This window comes from Bombus affinis, chromosome 2 (genome assembly GCF_024516045.1).
Source record: "Bombus affinis isolate iyBomAffi1 chromosome 2, iyBomAffi1.2, whole genome shotgun sequence".
Classification (NCBI taxonomy): domain Eukaryota; kingdom Metazoa; phylum Arthropoda; class Insecta; order Hymenoptera; family Apidae; genus Bombus; species Bombus affinis.
The window spans coordinates 13,717,864-13,733,626 of record NC_066345.1 but is presented as its reverse complement, the minus strand read 5'-3'; the positions used below and the strand labels follow the sequence as shown (position 1 = coordinate 13,733,626).

The following is a 15,763-nucleotide window of genomic DNA, read 5'->3' as shown; positions in this document are numbered from 1 at the left end:
TTTTTATAAATCTGTGATAAAGAAAATAGTTAGTCATTAGAAAAGTGTGCATTAAATACATAATATTTGAAAGAAATGACACTTTATATGCATCAATATAACATATATTTATAAGGAAGATACGATAGAACGAGATTATCACCGATCAGACATCAATGTACCACGGCTTCGACTTAAAGAAACAAAAGCGGTCGAAGAATATTTCTTGACTTATATAACTCTTTGAACGACCACATATTATCAATAAAATAACGTAGCCTAAGCTATATTATCGTATGGCATTGGGATGAGACCTTGAAACGCTACGTAAGACATGAAATTCAATTCCAACGTAATCCCGACGAAGAAGTCGGAAAATGACCTGGCCTCGATCCAATCTACTCGTTCCAAAAACCATTTTATCCTCAAAAACGGTTCGATCCTCGTAGCAAAAGATCAATCGAAAAACGTTCCGCGCCGATGACTGCCTAATTAATTTCACAGCGCCAACGAGCACGACGCTTCCGTCGCTGCTAATTCAATGAAGCGAGTTTTTCGTTCCAGACCGTCGATTTCGCGCCTGTCAAGCTCCACGCCGTGCAAAAATGTGTGTATACGACACGCGTATACAGGGTGACATCGAAATAAGTAAGCTTTGATATATAATGGCTCGCGAAAGTAGTTGAATACTTACTCGTGAATTAAATGATTAATCGGCGATACCAATTGGTATTATAAGTTTATAACGTTAAATCTGTATATTGTAAAAAATATATTCAGATCATACTATATAAAATTTTTTTTAAACCCGCTTTCCAAGCTATAGTAGACGCAATTTCTAAAAATATACCGCGAAGAAAAACATAATTTTAAATTGAATTTGTTTAGTTTTCAGTGAGATCTTGAGCTCCTTATCTTTCTATACATATTTCAAACTACTATTTCGTCTCTTGAAACACGTAAACTTGAACACTTGGCCGGTTTTATGATCTCACTACATCTTTTCCACCGACAGTATCTGCTTGAGATGATGCTACTGCGCTCAGTGTTTGGTATAAAACAATATCTCCGTTCTTAAGAAAAATATAATACCATAGTAAATATTATTTATTTATTTTCATGTCACCGTGTATAATAGAGGCAAGCTCTCGCGGCTCCCACGAGGACGCTCGATCGGTCCGCTCAAAAGTTGCTCCACATTCGGTGACCTTTTGCAGGGACGTCGATAGAAAATGTCAGAGTGGTCGTTTACGAACTTGGGACCGCGGAATCTTTCTATCGCAAAAATGCAATTTCGACGATCGACGATCGCTTAATCCGCGAACAGAAGGAATTACCGGGGAGAGGCAACTCGCGGCCATTGAATTCGCGAGCTGCCGACGATTTTCATCCCCTTGACGCAGCGTCGCGCAACCAACCACAGGAAAAGCTATTCATGTCGGTGGAAACGAGACGCTAATAAAGCATCATCGGGGAAAGAAATAAAAAATCTGGTCGGACAAATGGAAGAAGAGGAAGATATCAAGGCTCGATAATGGATTCCTCTGGTCGTCCAACCGTTCCCCGATATTTCCTTGATATTCATTTCGCCATATTGTTACGAGTGGTCGTGTGCTTGGTTCGTTCGCCGCTGTGACGCTCGTTCGTTTCATTCCGGCCTCTCGTAAGAACTTCCCATTTCTTAATGAGGAAACAGCCGACGCGCGGATGGGTCAAAAGAAAACACAAGAGTTACATTGAAGCGGTAACTTAACCGTGGAAGAAGAAGAAGCGTGGAGAAAAGTCGGGATCCGTGAATTGTGTTCCAGACAAACGAGAAGGAGGAAATGTCTTGTACACGCACGCTCCACTCGTTCTTCTTTCACTAGATTCCAAAAAAAACCGGGCTAATGGGAAATTTTACTTCCTCGAGAGCCTATGAAATGTTCTCAATTTAATGCGAATTTTGTAAAATATCTCGTCCTCTGAATAAGCCGCGAGATGAGCATTGGGGATGAAAATTGATGGAAAGTTTCAAGTGCTGATAAGATAAAACACAGAGTTAGTAAAAATATAACGTCAATCTTGTGGATAGAAATATAGGTCTTTTTTATTCGATCAATTATATCATTCTCTTCATGATAAAAGCTTCTTATGAAAATTGCCACGTGTATTCACACGTCATTTGTATCAAACTCAAACTTCTATTTTAATTCTTCGAATTGGAAATTAGCAACAACTTAACATTTCATTATTCCACACGACCTTTCAGCAATGAACGATTAAAATTCACTTATACATATATACCTGTACAATAATACCCAGTATTAAAGAAGTCATAAGGGATTAAAAGAACGGTCGTTGAAATATATTCGATAGTTGCTTTAAATTAGCAGCTTTCGTGCAATGTCCACCTATCAAGTCATATACTTTAAGCTACATCTCGATTCGATTCAACTTGTGATCCAGTTATAAATTCAACGATAGCTAACCCCTTAAATCATTCTCAACACGTTAAGCACCACCTTGGCTTTTCGTGAGTCTTGCAACTAAAGATTTCGATCAAATAAACCTTATTTCGTATGCACTAGCGAGACATTTGCATTGCAAATGTAGTTTATAACTTAACAATCATCCTTCATCGAATCGAAAACAAAAGCCTAAGATATCTCATGTCAGGAACACTAACAAGTAAATATATAGGGATTAGTACGTAAAATGTCTAAGAATCTCATCCAACCTGTAGCCTATTCTCAATTATCGCATCACCTGATAACGAGACAACAATCACGGTATGTGCCGTCACGCAATATCATCGATGATTTAATCTTATCTCGTCTCGGTTAAAGCCGTCGCGCAAGAATATGTTAAATAACTTACTATGAACGAGCTGAAGAATCCGGAAATATTGTGGACAGAACGTTGTCTTATGACCGAGCTGACCGCATGCCGGAATCACGAGATCGATTACTCTTGCGAAACATGGTCGGAATGGTATCGACAGTTTCCGTAACCTTGCGAAATTATTGAACGAGTGTCGTCATAAGTTGAAGGCACGTTACGTGGAGAACGACCTCAGGCACGATCATTCCCTCTTGGCCTGGCATATTTTCTCGTCGCGTAAATCAGAGGGGCACGTTGCATTGGGAATTAAATCAACGTGCTTCGCTTCGTTGATGGAGATGAAGCAAAACGAGATGGATGGTAGGAGAAGGATAGAACGAGCGACTGGACGATGAGAGAAAAAGAAAGAAAAAGCTGGAATAGATGGAGTAAAGCAAGAGGAACAGAAGGAAGAGTAACCATGGTGGGGGATCAATTTAGAAGCCGTGACTCACTCGACACGGTGACGTCGTTAGCGCACCCCTTCCGTTCTCACCCTCTACACTACCCCTAAAAAAAAGAAAAAAAGGAATAATCCGGTCACAACTCTCTCTCTCTAAGCGAGAACTAATCGAGGCCAGTGCACACTACCAGGGGAGAACGAAACGAGAGGGGGGTGTTCTCGACTCTCTCGGCTGGTCGACGAGTCTCGAGTATTATTTCTGGTATTCGTGTATACCGCTGTTATCCGACGAGACGAGGGCCGCGGAGGTGGCACGCGGAAAGTGAAGCGGAAAGGGCACCACAGAGTCATCGTTGTACACGATAACGCCACCGGTCCCTCGTTACGTCGAAAAAATCTCGACGAAGAGAACCGGTGTGTGAAGTTGAGTTTTACCTACGCCCATGTACTTCACGCGTCAGTGATTCCTGTTTACAGAACCGACTGAGGGGGTGGGCGGGAAATGAAGAACGCGAAAACGCGAGCGAAGAGAAACAAGGAAAATTGCAAGGGAAAATGGGAGAGGGTGTAAACGAGGAAGAGGATGCAAAAGGGGAAGTATCCAACGCATCCTCTCGCACCCCCGCGCCCACTAGAGCCAGCGTCCCCTCGCCCCAATTACCGTGCCCATCGCTCGCACCACCTCGTCCACGCTCGTAATTTGCATCCGACCTCTATTTCCTTCATAGCCGTCAAACTAAATACCTCTTCCGAAATCGTCAAGGGAAACTAAGGATCCGGACACTCGGTAATCTTGCACGCCTACGGTAACGTGGGGGATGATGACGAAATTGTTAGAACTAGAATTTACTTAACGTTCCAGAGTATCAACGTACAGTTAACGTTATACAGAGAGAAAAAGAGAGAGATAGAGAAAGAGAGTAGCAGACGAAATAATGATCGAAGGAAGAAATTACATATATGCTGGACTGGAATGTATGTCCTGGAAAGGAGATTGTTGATACTCACGAGGCACACGATCAACGAGGATCAGGCTCTCGGTTAGGAGACGTCGACTCCTGGATCGTCGACCGACGAGCATCCTATACTCCGATTCCCCTGTTCCACGAGTCCTGGCGTCGAGGACCTGGATGATCCTCCCGTTGTCACTCCCGGCAACACCCACTTTCTCCTCTGGCCTCGTAACCTCGAGGGCCACTTTTCCTTCTCTCCCTTGCCACCGTCACCGAACGAGGCGCAGCACTATTCTGACAGCACCACCACTACTACCACCACCACCACGATATGAGTCTCGACTACCAACGGACACCACCACGATAGAAAGCCACCACCACCGCCACGACCACCACTACCACTGCCACTCGCCACCACGAGTAGCACAGGCACAGCAGCTCGTCGTACCGCCTTGATACTGGCGATCAGTTCGCAAACCAGTTACACGGCATTTACCCTCTTTTCCTGTTCAGAGTTATTCGCGATTGATTCTCGTAAGTAATCATCGAACCACCCTTTTTAAACGCGGCGCGATCGTGCCGTTGTCAAATGTCGTTAGTCACTATTCGCGTTGATACGACGCGTGACCATCGACGAGGAACCCTCTGAACACGAGTCACGCGCGGCAACCTACGAGCATAGGATGATTCCGTAGCTCGCTGCGGAAACTCCACCGTGTGAGCTGGCCTATCTACGCGCCTGTTTGCTCTCCCAAGCCTCTACCCCTTCACGTCCCCTCTGCGCCGCCTTCTGGCCAGTCACGACAGAAATGTATGCGCGTTCCTGACACACGCGTGTCCGTGACACGTCCCAGCATGCGCTCCTCTACGCGCGCCTCGTATGGCACGCGCCCGAATTCAGCCGAATTCGTTCGACTGCAGCCGGTGTCGCTGCTATCCCCATGACTTCTAGGGAGTTTATGTTTGAAAAGGTCTATCCAAGGAAGCGGAGATACTCCGTCGTTGGCGCTGTAGATATTTTTCGGTTTCAAAATTCAAGAAGGAAAAATTAGCGATTGAAGGTAATTAATTGTATGGAGGAAAGAACGATAATGAAAAACTTGTTACTGAAATGTTTTCGTTTCATTACTTATTCTATTATGGAATACATTATGTAATTAGTTAATATTATAAATTACATTCATAATTTTACTATCTACTGGTTATCATGCTTCTCTTACACAATGATTTACCGACTAATAGTATTAGTGAATTGACATGTTGTAAATTATAGGTTAACATTAGTAATTTGTAACTTGTGACTTGTAAAATTTCACTATTTATATTAGTTCAATTGTGCAAAAAGACCCTGTTTCTTCCTATTTTTCCTTCTATTATTGACATTTATAGAACGTAAAATATACGTATACAAATATGTATGATATTTGTTCTAAATTTGGTGTCAAGAATCCTATGCAAAGTCAGTTTGCATACGCCCTAGGGATTTTAATTCAGTGCATGATACTAACCTGCGAGTAACGTGTAAATGCGTTTGTTTCATTTTTTATTCCCAAAATTCGTCTTTGCTGAAAGTTTGCGATGATCATAAAAGCTTCAACACCGTGTGCCCGTGTCGCATTTACTAAAATCATAAGTGAATTTTGTATGAATAGATCGGAAATATTGTTGCTCTATGAATCTTGCGGTGGCTTTAATTAAACTCTGTTGATAATGCAGTTACAAACTGTGATTATCTTTTGATTACTGCTCATGGTTATAGGATGACTGCACGATGTGTCCTTTACGACGCGATTCTGCGTTCAAGGTTAGATCTCGCTACTGGCTTTCTTCAAAAGATCGCAACCGCCGTGAATAAATACGGTCAGCATACAGAATAGTGTCATGGCGCGGCAACAATGACGGAAAGTGTGTTCCTCACCGACGAATTCGGTACTAAATTTAATATGTGGGGCCGCTTCCGTTATAAAGGCTTACTAATACTATTCCTGATTAATGTGATTGCGTTTCAATGTTTTATATGTAAGTATTTCTTTACTATTGTACGTAGAGTTGTGCATACACCTCCATCTTCTACAACAGATAAACTGTCATGAATGTAAAAACGCATGACACATAAATTTGATATGTTATCACAGTTTCTACGCATGCTGCCCGCGATATTCAAGTAAACTTCATGTAGAACGTAGAGTACCTTATAACTTATATTTCATTATTATTATGTCATATGTTTGCATTTTGTCGATAATATACAAGAATGTATATATTAATCATTCTTCTTTTCTCTAATTATTTTTCATCATTAAATAAACAGATCTCGTCTAAATATTAAAAACTGCGATTAATCTTTATTAATTTGCATTCGAATTATAAGTTATTTTCTTGTAATAATGTGTATCAATATTTTTGTTAAAAGATTACCAAGAGAGCTATAAATGGCGAGAGTTAAGGAATAAGTTGGAATCATTAATGATCGAGCAACGAGACCTGTATGGGTTGACGTATAGCGTAATTAAGAGGCTAGAGGGGCATGGCGTGTTAAGCGTAAGGAAACAGGAACCTGCCGAGAAGCCTATGATTTATGCCATTACCCCTACGTTCGCCAGGCCTGTGCAAAAGGCAGAACTGACCCGCTTGTTGCAAACGTTTCTTCATATACCCAACTTCCACTGGATTGTCGTGGAAGACGCGGGGAAAAAGACCAAACTCGTTGCTCGACTTTTAGAAGATAGTGGTTTACTTTATACCCATTTGGCTGCGGTAACCCCGCCGAATTATAAGTTAGGGCGAAATGACCCGAATTGGAAGAAGCCACGTGGCGTCGAACAACGAAATGCAGCGTTACAGTGGCTTCGGGAAAATCGCAGGCCAACCGACAAAGGCATAGTATTTTTTGCTGACGACGACAATACGTATTCGATTAAATTATTTCACGAGGTAATAACATTAACGATTGCAATCGGTCCAGTCACGAAATCATTACATAACTTATGTGTGTTCCAGATGGAGAAGATACAGAAGGTCGGTGTGTGGCCTGTTGGTCTAGTCGGTGGTTTGATGGTGGAGAAACCAATATGTGATAACGTTACTAATAAAGTAATCGGTTTTAATGCTGCGTGGAAGCCAGAGCGACCATTTCCATTAGATATGGCGGGTTTTGCCATCAACTTGCGACTTTTATTAGAACATAAAAATGCCGCTTTTTCGTACGACGTTCAGGGTGGTTATCAGGAGAGTGAGATATTGTCAGAAATTGTCAGTAGAGATGAACTAGAACCATTAGCAGATTGTTGCACAAAGGTATTTATTGATTGTTTTCTTTTTATATATTTCATGGTATAAATCAAATAATTATTTGTCTACAGGTGTACGTATGGCACACACGAACAGAGCCACCACAGTTAAACGTGGAACAACTATTGATAAAGAAAGGTAAACGTTCAAATGTAGGTATTGAAGTGTGATAAGAAAATTAGACTGCAGTTTGCTATATTTTGATATAGTGATACTAAGTTTAATAGTAAAAAATATTCCTATTATGATACTAAGTTTTTGAATCTTGAAAGAAAAATTAATTTTATACACTCTTTTTATCATTCGCATTTGACCATGAACTTTTTAAATTGAGGGACAATGCAGTGCCATATAATGGGTAGCTGCTTATAGCTGCATATTCAGTAAGGATGTAGAATGTACATATGACACTATTGCATTCTATATATCCTACATTCTACATAGAATATGCTTATCGATAGTATGCATGATAACATAATGGCCTGTGTTACATACTATTGTTAAGCATCGCTTTATTTTACAAATCGATCATTTTTTATATTGTTGAAGAAATGGTATATAGATGAATAAAATTTTTCGTGTAAAAAAATGAAACGATAATGTAGACGTGAATCATTTGACCTTGAAAATGTTCTTTATCCTTTATTAGTCGAGTACGTTTCCTTGACGCGTACAGAAAAAGCATACATAAAAAATATGCCTTAACCTACGAATTTTAATAATGTTTCATAATAATATTCTTTAAAATGGAAGATGCTCAGTAATACTTTTCGTGGGAAGCTACTTGGGTTACGGATTTTGGCAACGAATATAAAATAGCTAGATAAACGTGTCTTTTCCTCCTCATCGAATCATCGATTCTTGATCCGATGAAGGCTCGAAAATACTGCGTGACAATTACGATGAACAATCCACTATTTTTTTCTCCTTTTTTTCCGATGTAATATATATTCCTTGTGTACCTATAATGTGTACTCGTTGACTTATAAGCTAATAAGTACTATATATTTGGCAAAACTCTGTTTACGGTACGTAAAAAAGCTACCCTGCAGAAAGTGTGTTCGCAGGTAAGGGAACGATGACTCTTTTTAATTTCTTTTTCTTTAGGTAAAGGTATAATTATCTTAAATAAATATACACACATCGATTATTTTTTTCAGTTTACTTTTTCTTCTTTTTTTTTTGCGAACACACCTTCCAACTTCACATACAACATTCTAAACTTAGCGAAACCTCCTAAACTTATTTCCAATATTTTCTTAAAGATTAGGAAAAACGTTTACAAGCATTTACAAAAACTTATCACATTTTAACTGCGTTTTCTTGAAAAGCCATCTTACACATTAGGACAAAATCGGCATTATTTTAATATTATCGAATATAATAATATATAATGTATATGGCAGCTTTCGATTGTTCTTTTTTCTGAAACAAAAAGATTCGAATCCCTATTACAAATGTCAAATGTTAATTTAGTGTTCAAAGGGAGAAAAGTTTACTTAGCCGAATCGAAGATATCGCTGCTTCGATTACACTATACATACACAGTAGAGAGACTTAATTGTCGAAAGATACATTTGAGACTTATTAAAACGCCATCGCGGTCGACATATCGAATACAACTTCTTTCGGTAACATTTCTTTTAATTTTCGTATTTTACAGCTTTTTAAGTATATTGTTCTCTAACTGTATCAATAATCCGATCGTAATGATATATAATCTTATCGATTACAATTTCATCGCGGAAGCTAACCAGTTCTCGGTTAGATTACTTTCTTACATACAGGGTAACTACATAGGATACATAAAATACTAATAACAAAAAAAAAAGGATGTAAAAATGACAGAGACACTAGGGCTGCTCTTGCACGCGATGTCTCGACGATGTAATCTTTACATTGTGAGATATAAATGACAAAAACTATCACGATAAATTAGGACGCGAATAAAAGAAACAATATTTCACGCAAATAATGTTCACTTTGAAGTAAAAAACACAACTACGTATTAATTAACCGAATAAACGTACGGCTCGTAACTAATACATCAGTCATGATGGTTGATACGGCAAGAATATATATAACCATACTCAAAAGTCGAGCGGCAGAAATATTTTTGTAAAAGTTTGTTCATGGCTAGAGGAAACACGTGGCGGTAAATCTTGTCAAAAGATACGTAAACGACGAAACAGAATTTAAAACCGTTTATTAGCTTGAATTATTTGATCGTCACTAATAATCGGTACGATTCGTTTTCATAAGGTTACGCGCTTAAAGGAATCAGTCTTTGAAATCAAGTCATATAACCACGAAATTGATAATTCGTCGTTTAGAATCGTGCCGAATATAATAAGATGCAGCATATCTGTGTTTGTGAATCTGGAACATATAATACGACTTCTAGTCGAAAAACATACATGAATGGAACATGTCGAGGAAATATGATAAATTTTAAAAGTATATATACACAGATCAGAGGTTCTTATAGAATACTGAACCTCGTTGAGACAGAGAGAGAGAGAGAGAGACGTAACCTATTCCGTCCGTTTCTACTTCGTTCGCAAAACTTCTTAAAACTTCAGTTTCTTATTTCTATAATAATTGTTACACCATGTTCCTTCTATTAACGTAGGAGAAACGATATAGAATAGGTAAACCGTTCCTTCTTTTTTAGTTTCGTGCTGTGCACACGATAACACAGTACTACCCAGCGTACTAGACTGCGAGTATCTAGAGGGTGCCTCGAAGCAATGATCACTAATTATCGACCAACTTCTACCAATTTCGCGATTAATTTTGTACATGCTTTCTTCTCGTTTAAGCGATCTATCTACCTCCTCCTTCTTGCAATATTCGCTAAGTTACATTATATCGATAGTTTCCTCTTTTCCCCATTATGATCTTGGATTACAATACGTTTCGTACTTTACCATAGATCGTAGATTACAATTATTTTTCATACGCTTTGGTGACTACATTGGCGAGGAAGGGAAGAAAGTGAGATATATTTTTCTTATACACACAGAACTATCGCGACTGATGAGAAATCATGTAGATGAATTTTGTATCGAGAGAAATCGGTAACGTGCAGGCTTACGAATAAATGCTACAATCTTTTTGTCCTACCTTCCAGAAAGAAGGACAGACCAGAATATACGAGCGAATTTATCGCTTCGATCTTTGAAAATTCCGCGAATGAAGCAGACGAATACGATTTTGTATTATTTGATCGCGGTGAGATGGCGCGTCGTGTCTCATTTAAGAAACGGAAACCGAGATGTCACTCTGAACACGTCTCGTTGCTCCACGTTCCCGCGCAAATCCCGAGTAGAGTCGCGAATCGTTTTGAAATTCGAATTCGTCAAAGGAGAAGATGCTTAGCAACCGCGAAACTCTGTTTCCTACGTGTACGTTTCGGGATGTACGGGCTTGTCTGTTGTTTTTCGTATCGTTCGAGAACACTTCGGCCAGAAATGGTGTTTCCATGGTTGATTTACAATCTAGTACGCCGGAAGAATATCTAGACCGCTGAATCCTTGCCGACGAAACCAGTTTTTGAGACGGATCTTTTGCCGTCAAACGTGATAGATGTCTCTCGGCGAAGTCCCGAGTCGATAATCGGTGTGATTTTCTTCTCTTCCTTCAGTGGTTCCTTCTCGTCTCTAAAATGTTTCAATAGAAAAAGTGGGGTTATTAATGGAAGACTATTTATCAGCTGGTTGTTATACGGTTAATTTCTAGTACTGGGCATAAAAGAGAGCATGTCGAGATGCGGCGCGTGGTGCAACATCGAATAATACGCATAATGCATGCCATCACTCGTTAGTATTGTGTATTTGCAATTGAAGTATCGTATCTTCGTTCTTCGTCGCGTGTTATATGATATACGATGAAATAACAACGTACAACATCAAGAATAAATATAACTAAAGTTTGCATGATGGAGAACATTCACGAAAAAGGTAAGTGAATTGAAATGTCATTAAATTATTTGTACATTTCGTAGTACATAACAGTGTGCGATATTTACGACTGAAAAATATTCCTGTCTCCACGGTAACGTTTCCACGAGGCAATGAAATTGAATTACCTACTTTCTCAAATCCACGGTTGAATAGAACAGGGTAAATTAGAGTGAATAGTGGTGAGTATGCTACGTAGTTAACGGGCAATTAATATCACTTCAGAGTGTTGATATCTCATGCAGCATAGCCAAAGCACGGGCGAATAATGGCGGTAGTTTATGCAGCGCGTATAAAGAGTGACAGAGATAGAGAAAATAGGTAAGCGTTAAATGAACTGAACATGGTGAATAATGTACAGTGTTCTTTCGTTCGGAAAGTGGTTGGCGGCAAAATAAATTACATGTAAAAGAAGGATGAGACGAGGAAAGGAAACAGACAAGATCCTTTCATGCTGCAATTCTAGAAATTCAATTTCTTTTATCGACGGACCGTTAGTTTTGTTTTCATTGATGACATTCTTGAATTACGTATTTGACGTTCCAAGATGTACACTAGCATCGTGGAGCCGAGGAATAAAAAAAAAAAAAAAAAAAAGAGAGAGAAAATAAAAAAATAAAAACGGGAAGAATATAAGAGTGTTAAACAAAGAAAAAAAAAAAGAAAAAAACATCATGCGAAGTAGAAAGCCGTGTCGGAGCCCCTTCGTGAGAGGCCATGCTTCTTACTGATTTTCACTTATGTGTCTCTCTTACATGGCAGTATGTTTGACCAATTTAATGGTATTTTTTCCACTACCCGAGTCTTGGATGGCCGTGACCCCGGCGACATTGGCCATTTTTTGGTCGCAATACGGCAATGGAAACCGCCAACCGTAAAGACTACCGGTAAAGAAAAAAAAAAGAGACAGATGCGAGAGAGTCAAAGTGCCTCCTGATGGCGGGCTAGGTTTTAACGAGTTAACCGGACGATTTAACCACGGGACACTCTACTACCTTTTTGCGGGATAAATATAGTTGCAACTACAAACGTTCGATAAGAACGCTATAAAGGATGCCCGGTTTCGATTTGTCGAGTATCCATTAAGTTCGGACTATAAGGGCTCCTCTTCGTGGTCGTTCAGATTTTTATTCCGTTATTCTGTACCCTCGCTATACTATTAAGAATGAAGGCTGAGATCGTAGAAAGTCTCGACAATTCGAATTCATGGATCTCAGTAAGGACACCGCATTATTTAGAACGCACACGAATGAATATGGAATAAAACTCGCTTTTTAGCAAAATTAAGTAATTATTTAGGCTCAAAAAATTATATGAAAGATAAATTTAAAATATTCTAGTGTAAGGAATGTATGTCTGATATAAAAGAAATATAATAAGCATTTTTTGTCGCATCGAATTTAGATAAAAATCTAATTTAATCCTCAACGAGTTGTTGATGATTTGCAGTTGTTCGAATTAAATTACTTAATTTTACAATATTTTACTTTAATATGTACTCTATATCTTAGTAACGGAGACTATACACGAAACGAATCCATTAATGAAAAATGAAAAAAACCAAAGCAAGATTGAAATATCAAAATTCGAGGATCGTAGCAGGATAAAACATCTATAACCAAATGATATCACAATTATATAAAAATATCTTCTTTCCGATATTCGGGCATATTTAATGGAATTTTTCAAATGAGAGCTATCGAAATTTTTGTTCTTGAAAACTTCGGTAACCCTATAACGAACCGGTACTATTTCCACGAATATTCAGGTAAATCTTTCTTGAAACTCGTACACGTTCCGTAAACTAATTTGCACGTTAGTCACGGCTCCAACAGGAATCTCCATTCGAGTCGCGAAAATTCGTTCGACCTCTGTGATGCGAAAGAAAGAGTTTCACGGAGGTTTTGTAAAAGTTCGATGGTGGGTGCAAAGTTCGATGACACGGTAAATATAGCGCCAAAGACTTGCCAAAGCACAATGTAAAATATATATATAATGTATATAAGAAAGTCAAGTAAATCGATCTAAATATCGTGAGTATGTAGGTATGTGTAACGCGTATCGAAAGAATTCGATTGGAATGAGCCTCACCTGCCAAGTTTCGCGTCCTCTTCGTCTACTGGCTTTCGGCGGGAACGTTCACACACGTAATATATGATTCCTGTAATAAAAATTTCATAGAATCATTGAAAAAAAAAACAAGAAAAAAAAATATCGATGTCGATCGTGAAAAAGATTTTCCTTAAAATTAAAGAGCTCGTAACAAAAATGATCCTTGTCCATGTTTCAAAATTAGTTTCAAATTTGATGAATATGTATAACTAGACGATCGTATCTCATTATAGCGTTAATGAAATTTCAAGATGTTTTATATAAAAAGCATAGTCTGTACATGAAACTTTTTATGATAAAACTTCTTAAATACTTTTGTATAGTTATAAGCCTAGCTTCTGGCTACGAAAATACATTCTGATCTAAAAAAATCCAACAATTTGACGAGGACCGTTTTTGCTACGAGTCTTCCAATTATATTTTATACTAAACTTTTTCTAACTTGATAAAATCTACTTGTCAAAATCGAATAATTTTATATGATCACTTAACGCGAACTAACGTTGCAATTTCACATAGAATCACAGTTGCACTTTCAGATAAATCTGCGTTGCAATTTGGAACAAGTTTACGCCGCGGGTAATTCCAAATAAATTCGCGCTGCTATATCAAGCAAATTAACGTTGTAATTTCATATAAATCCAGTTTGCAATTTTAGATACGTTCCGGAGGTCGCGAGTGCTAATAAATTCGCGCTGCACATGCATGTAATGCTATGACGTGATTTTAGAATTTACGTTGAAATTGTGAATAGGTTTATGTTGGGAAATTAGGCGCACGTGCGATACGATTGTTAATAAATTCATTTACACTTTTACTTCGTATTGCATGTACTATAATTTTCTTAGATATAAATTACGAAGCTCAATATTACCGTTTCAAATGCAACTGCTATGACTATTACGTTGCAACATTCCGCTATAATTTTATTTCGGCTCGTGTTATAATCTTGTGCAATCTAATATTTCTAAATTTTAGAAGAAATTCATATTGCAACTCGTGATAAGATAAGTGGAGTATATGCGAAAAAAATATTCTCACCTGACTTACGCGCGCAACAGCAGATCACGTCGACCACGATAATAATAATGAATATTACCGCGATGACGATACCAATTATGGCTGCGCTTGATATCAGAGGTCCTTGATGATGAACCACAGTTGTGTCTATACCTTGAAGGATAAGAATCATGTATCAGATAAATATCATGACAGAAAATGTACATTTGTTTGTTTGCAATCCGTTAGTGCAGAAGCATTACTCAACGATGTTTGGTGATGATATAAAGAGAAAATCATTCCCAGTTTAAAGTATATTGTTTTACTATTGATTATAAGTTTATGCATTCAAAATAAGGTTTGAAAAGTTTCTTGTCACATAAAAGATATTTCGAACCAGGTTAAAAATTAATTCGAAGTTGTAGTTTAGTTTTCAGTTTTTCGGGATGTGAAATTTTAATCCAATATATGTTTTAATGTATAATGTAAAATATATGCTTATAGTAATTCTTCCTTTCTTAAATAGTCCTTTTAACAAATATATCTGCCTTTTCATTATTATTCTTGCATCTTCCTGTTAGCTGCTTTACTTTCTTTTATTTCATTCTTAGATGATAAAGATTACATATGAAAAATTAGAATATAGACATCCTACTTCAGAATTGCGTGTTATAAAATGTTCATATACACGAATCCTTTAATTTATATCATATTCTAACATCTTCCCTATTTTCTCACAAAGAAAATTTTAGTAAACATTGAATTATACGCGATAAATCTATCGCTCGCTCCACACCGAAACTCCATATGTCTGAGAAATCCTACATTCTACATGACAAGAAACCTTCTAAACTTCGCTTCCATCTAAACAAAAACTCCCCTACATTTCACTTAAGTACTTTCATGTCCCGCGCGAAGAGACTACATGTTTCTGGAAGCAATAGAAACGAATGGATCTACCGCGAAATTGATATTGCGATCGGGTTTCCGTCTCTAGACCTAGGCACATCACCAAACACGTTACGCGAACGATTAATTTTAGTCTCCTGAAAAGAAAGAAGATCGGCGGGGGGTTTTGGGGAAGTGCCAAAAATCCGTTTTCATCAAAGCGTAGACACGTAAGGAACCAAGAGAACTAAACACACGCACACCAAATCAAACCAAAGCGAACCAACGTATGTGCATACGTATATGTGTATACC

The 15,763-nt window shown here is 38.2% G+C and overlaps 3 protein-coding genes across 10 annotated transcripts in view; 1 reads left to right on the top strand and 2 right to left on the bottom strand.

Annotated features, from left to right (window-relative positions):
* LOC126926973 (uncharacterized) overlaps positions 1-5,028 on the bottom strand; it is a 43,846-nt gene extending 38,818 nt beyond the window's left edge. For all 4 annotated transcript variants that reach the window (XM_050743280.1, XM_050743291.1, XM_050743287.1 and 1 more), the window contains exon 1: positions 4,253-5,028. The gene's annotated coding sequence lies outside the window, so the exon portion shown is untranslated. The remainder of the gene's footprint in view (positions 1-4,252) is intronic.
* Positions 5,029-5,674: 646 nt separating this feature from the next.
* On the top strand, positions 5,675-8,082 carry LOC126927095 (galactosylgalactosylxylosylprotein 3-beta-glucuronosyltransferase I). 2 transcript variants are annotated; one of them, XM_050743443.1, is made up of 5 exons: positions 5,675-6,216; positions 6,333-6,379; positions 6,611-7,131; positions 7,198-7,494; positions 7,560-8,082. In XM_050743443.1, the coding sequence occupies exons 1-5, from the start codon at positions 6,206-6,208 to the stop codon at positions 7,656-7,658; spliced, it is 975 nt and encodes a 324-aa protein (XP_050599400.1). In that variant the 5' UTR covers positions 5,675-6,205; the 3' UTR covers positions 7,659-8,082. The 2 variants fall into 2 exon arrangements, with proteins under 2 accessions (XP_050599400.1, XP_050599395.1); XM_050743438.1 differs by lacking the exon at positions 6,333-6,379 and having other exon boundaries at positions 5,679-6,216.
* A 571-nt stretch (positions 8,083-8,653) lies between these two features.
* The window catches only part of LOC126927006 (fasciclin-2), a 169,870-nt gene continuing 162,760 nt past the window's right edge, over positions 8,654-15,763 (bottom strand). For 3 of the 4 annotated variants that reach the window (XM_050743308.1, XM_050743300.1, XM_050743301.1), the window contains 4 exons: positions 14,604-14,735; positions 13,542-13,611; positions 12,206-12,331; positions 8,654-11,150 (listed from right to left, as the gene is read on the bottom strand). In XM_050743308.1, the coding sequence (XP_050599265.1) occupies positions 11,009-11,150; positions 12,206-12,331; positions 13,542-13,611; positions 14,604-14,735 (470 nt within the window). In that variant the 3' untranslated portion in view covers positions 8,654-11,008. The remainder of the gene's footprint in view (positions 11,151-12,205; positions 12,332-13,541; positions 13,612-14,603; positions 14,736-15,763) is intronic. The other variant, XM_050743315.1, reaches the window with a different exon arrangement.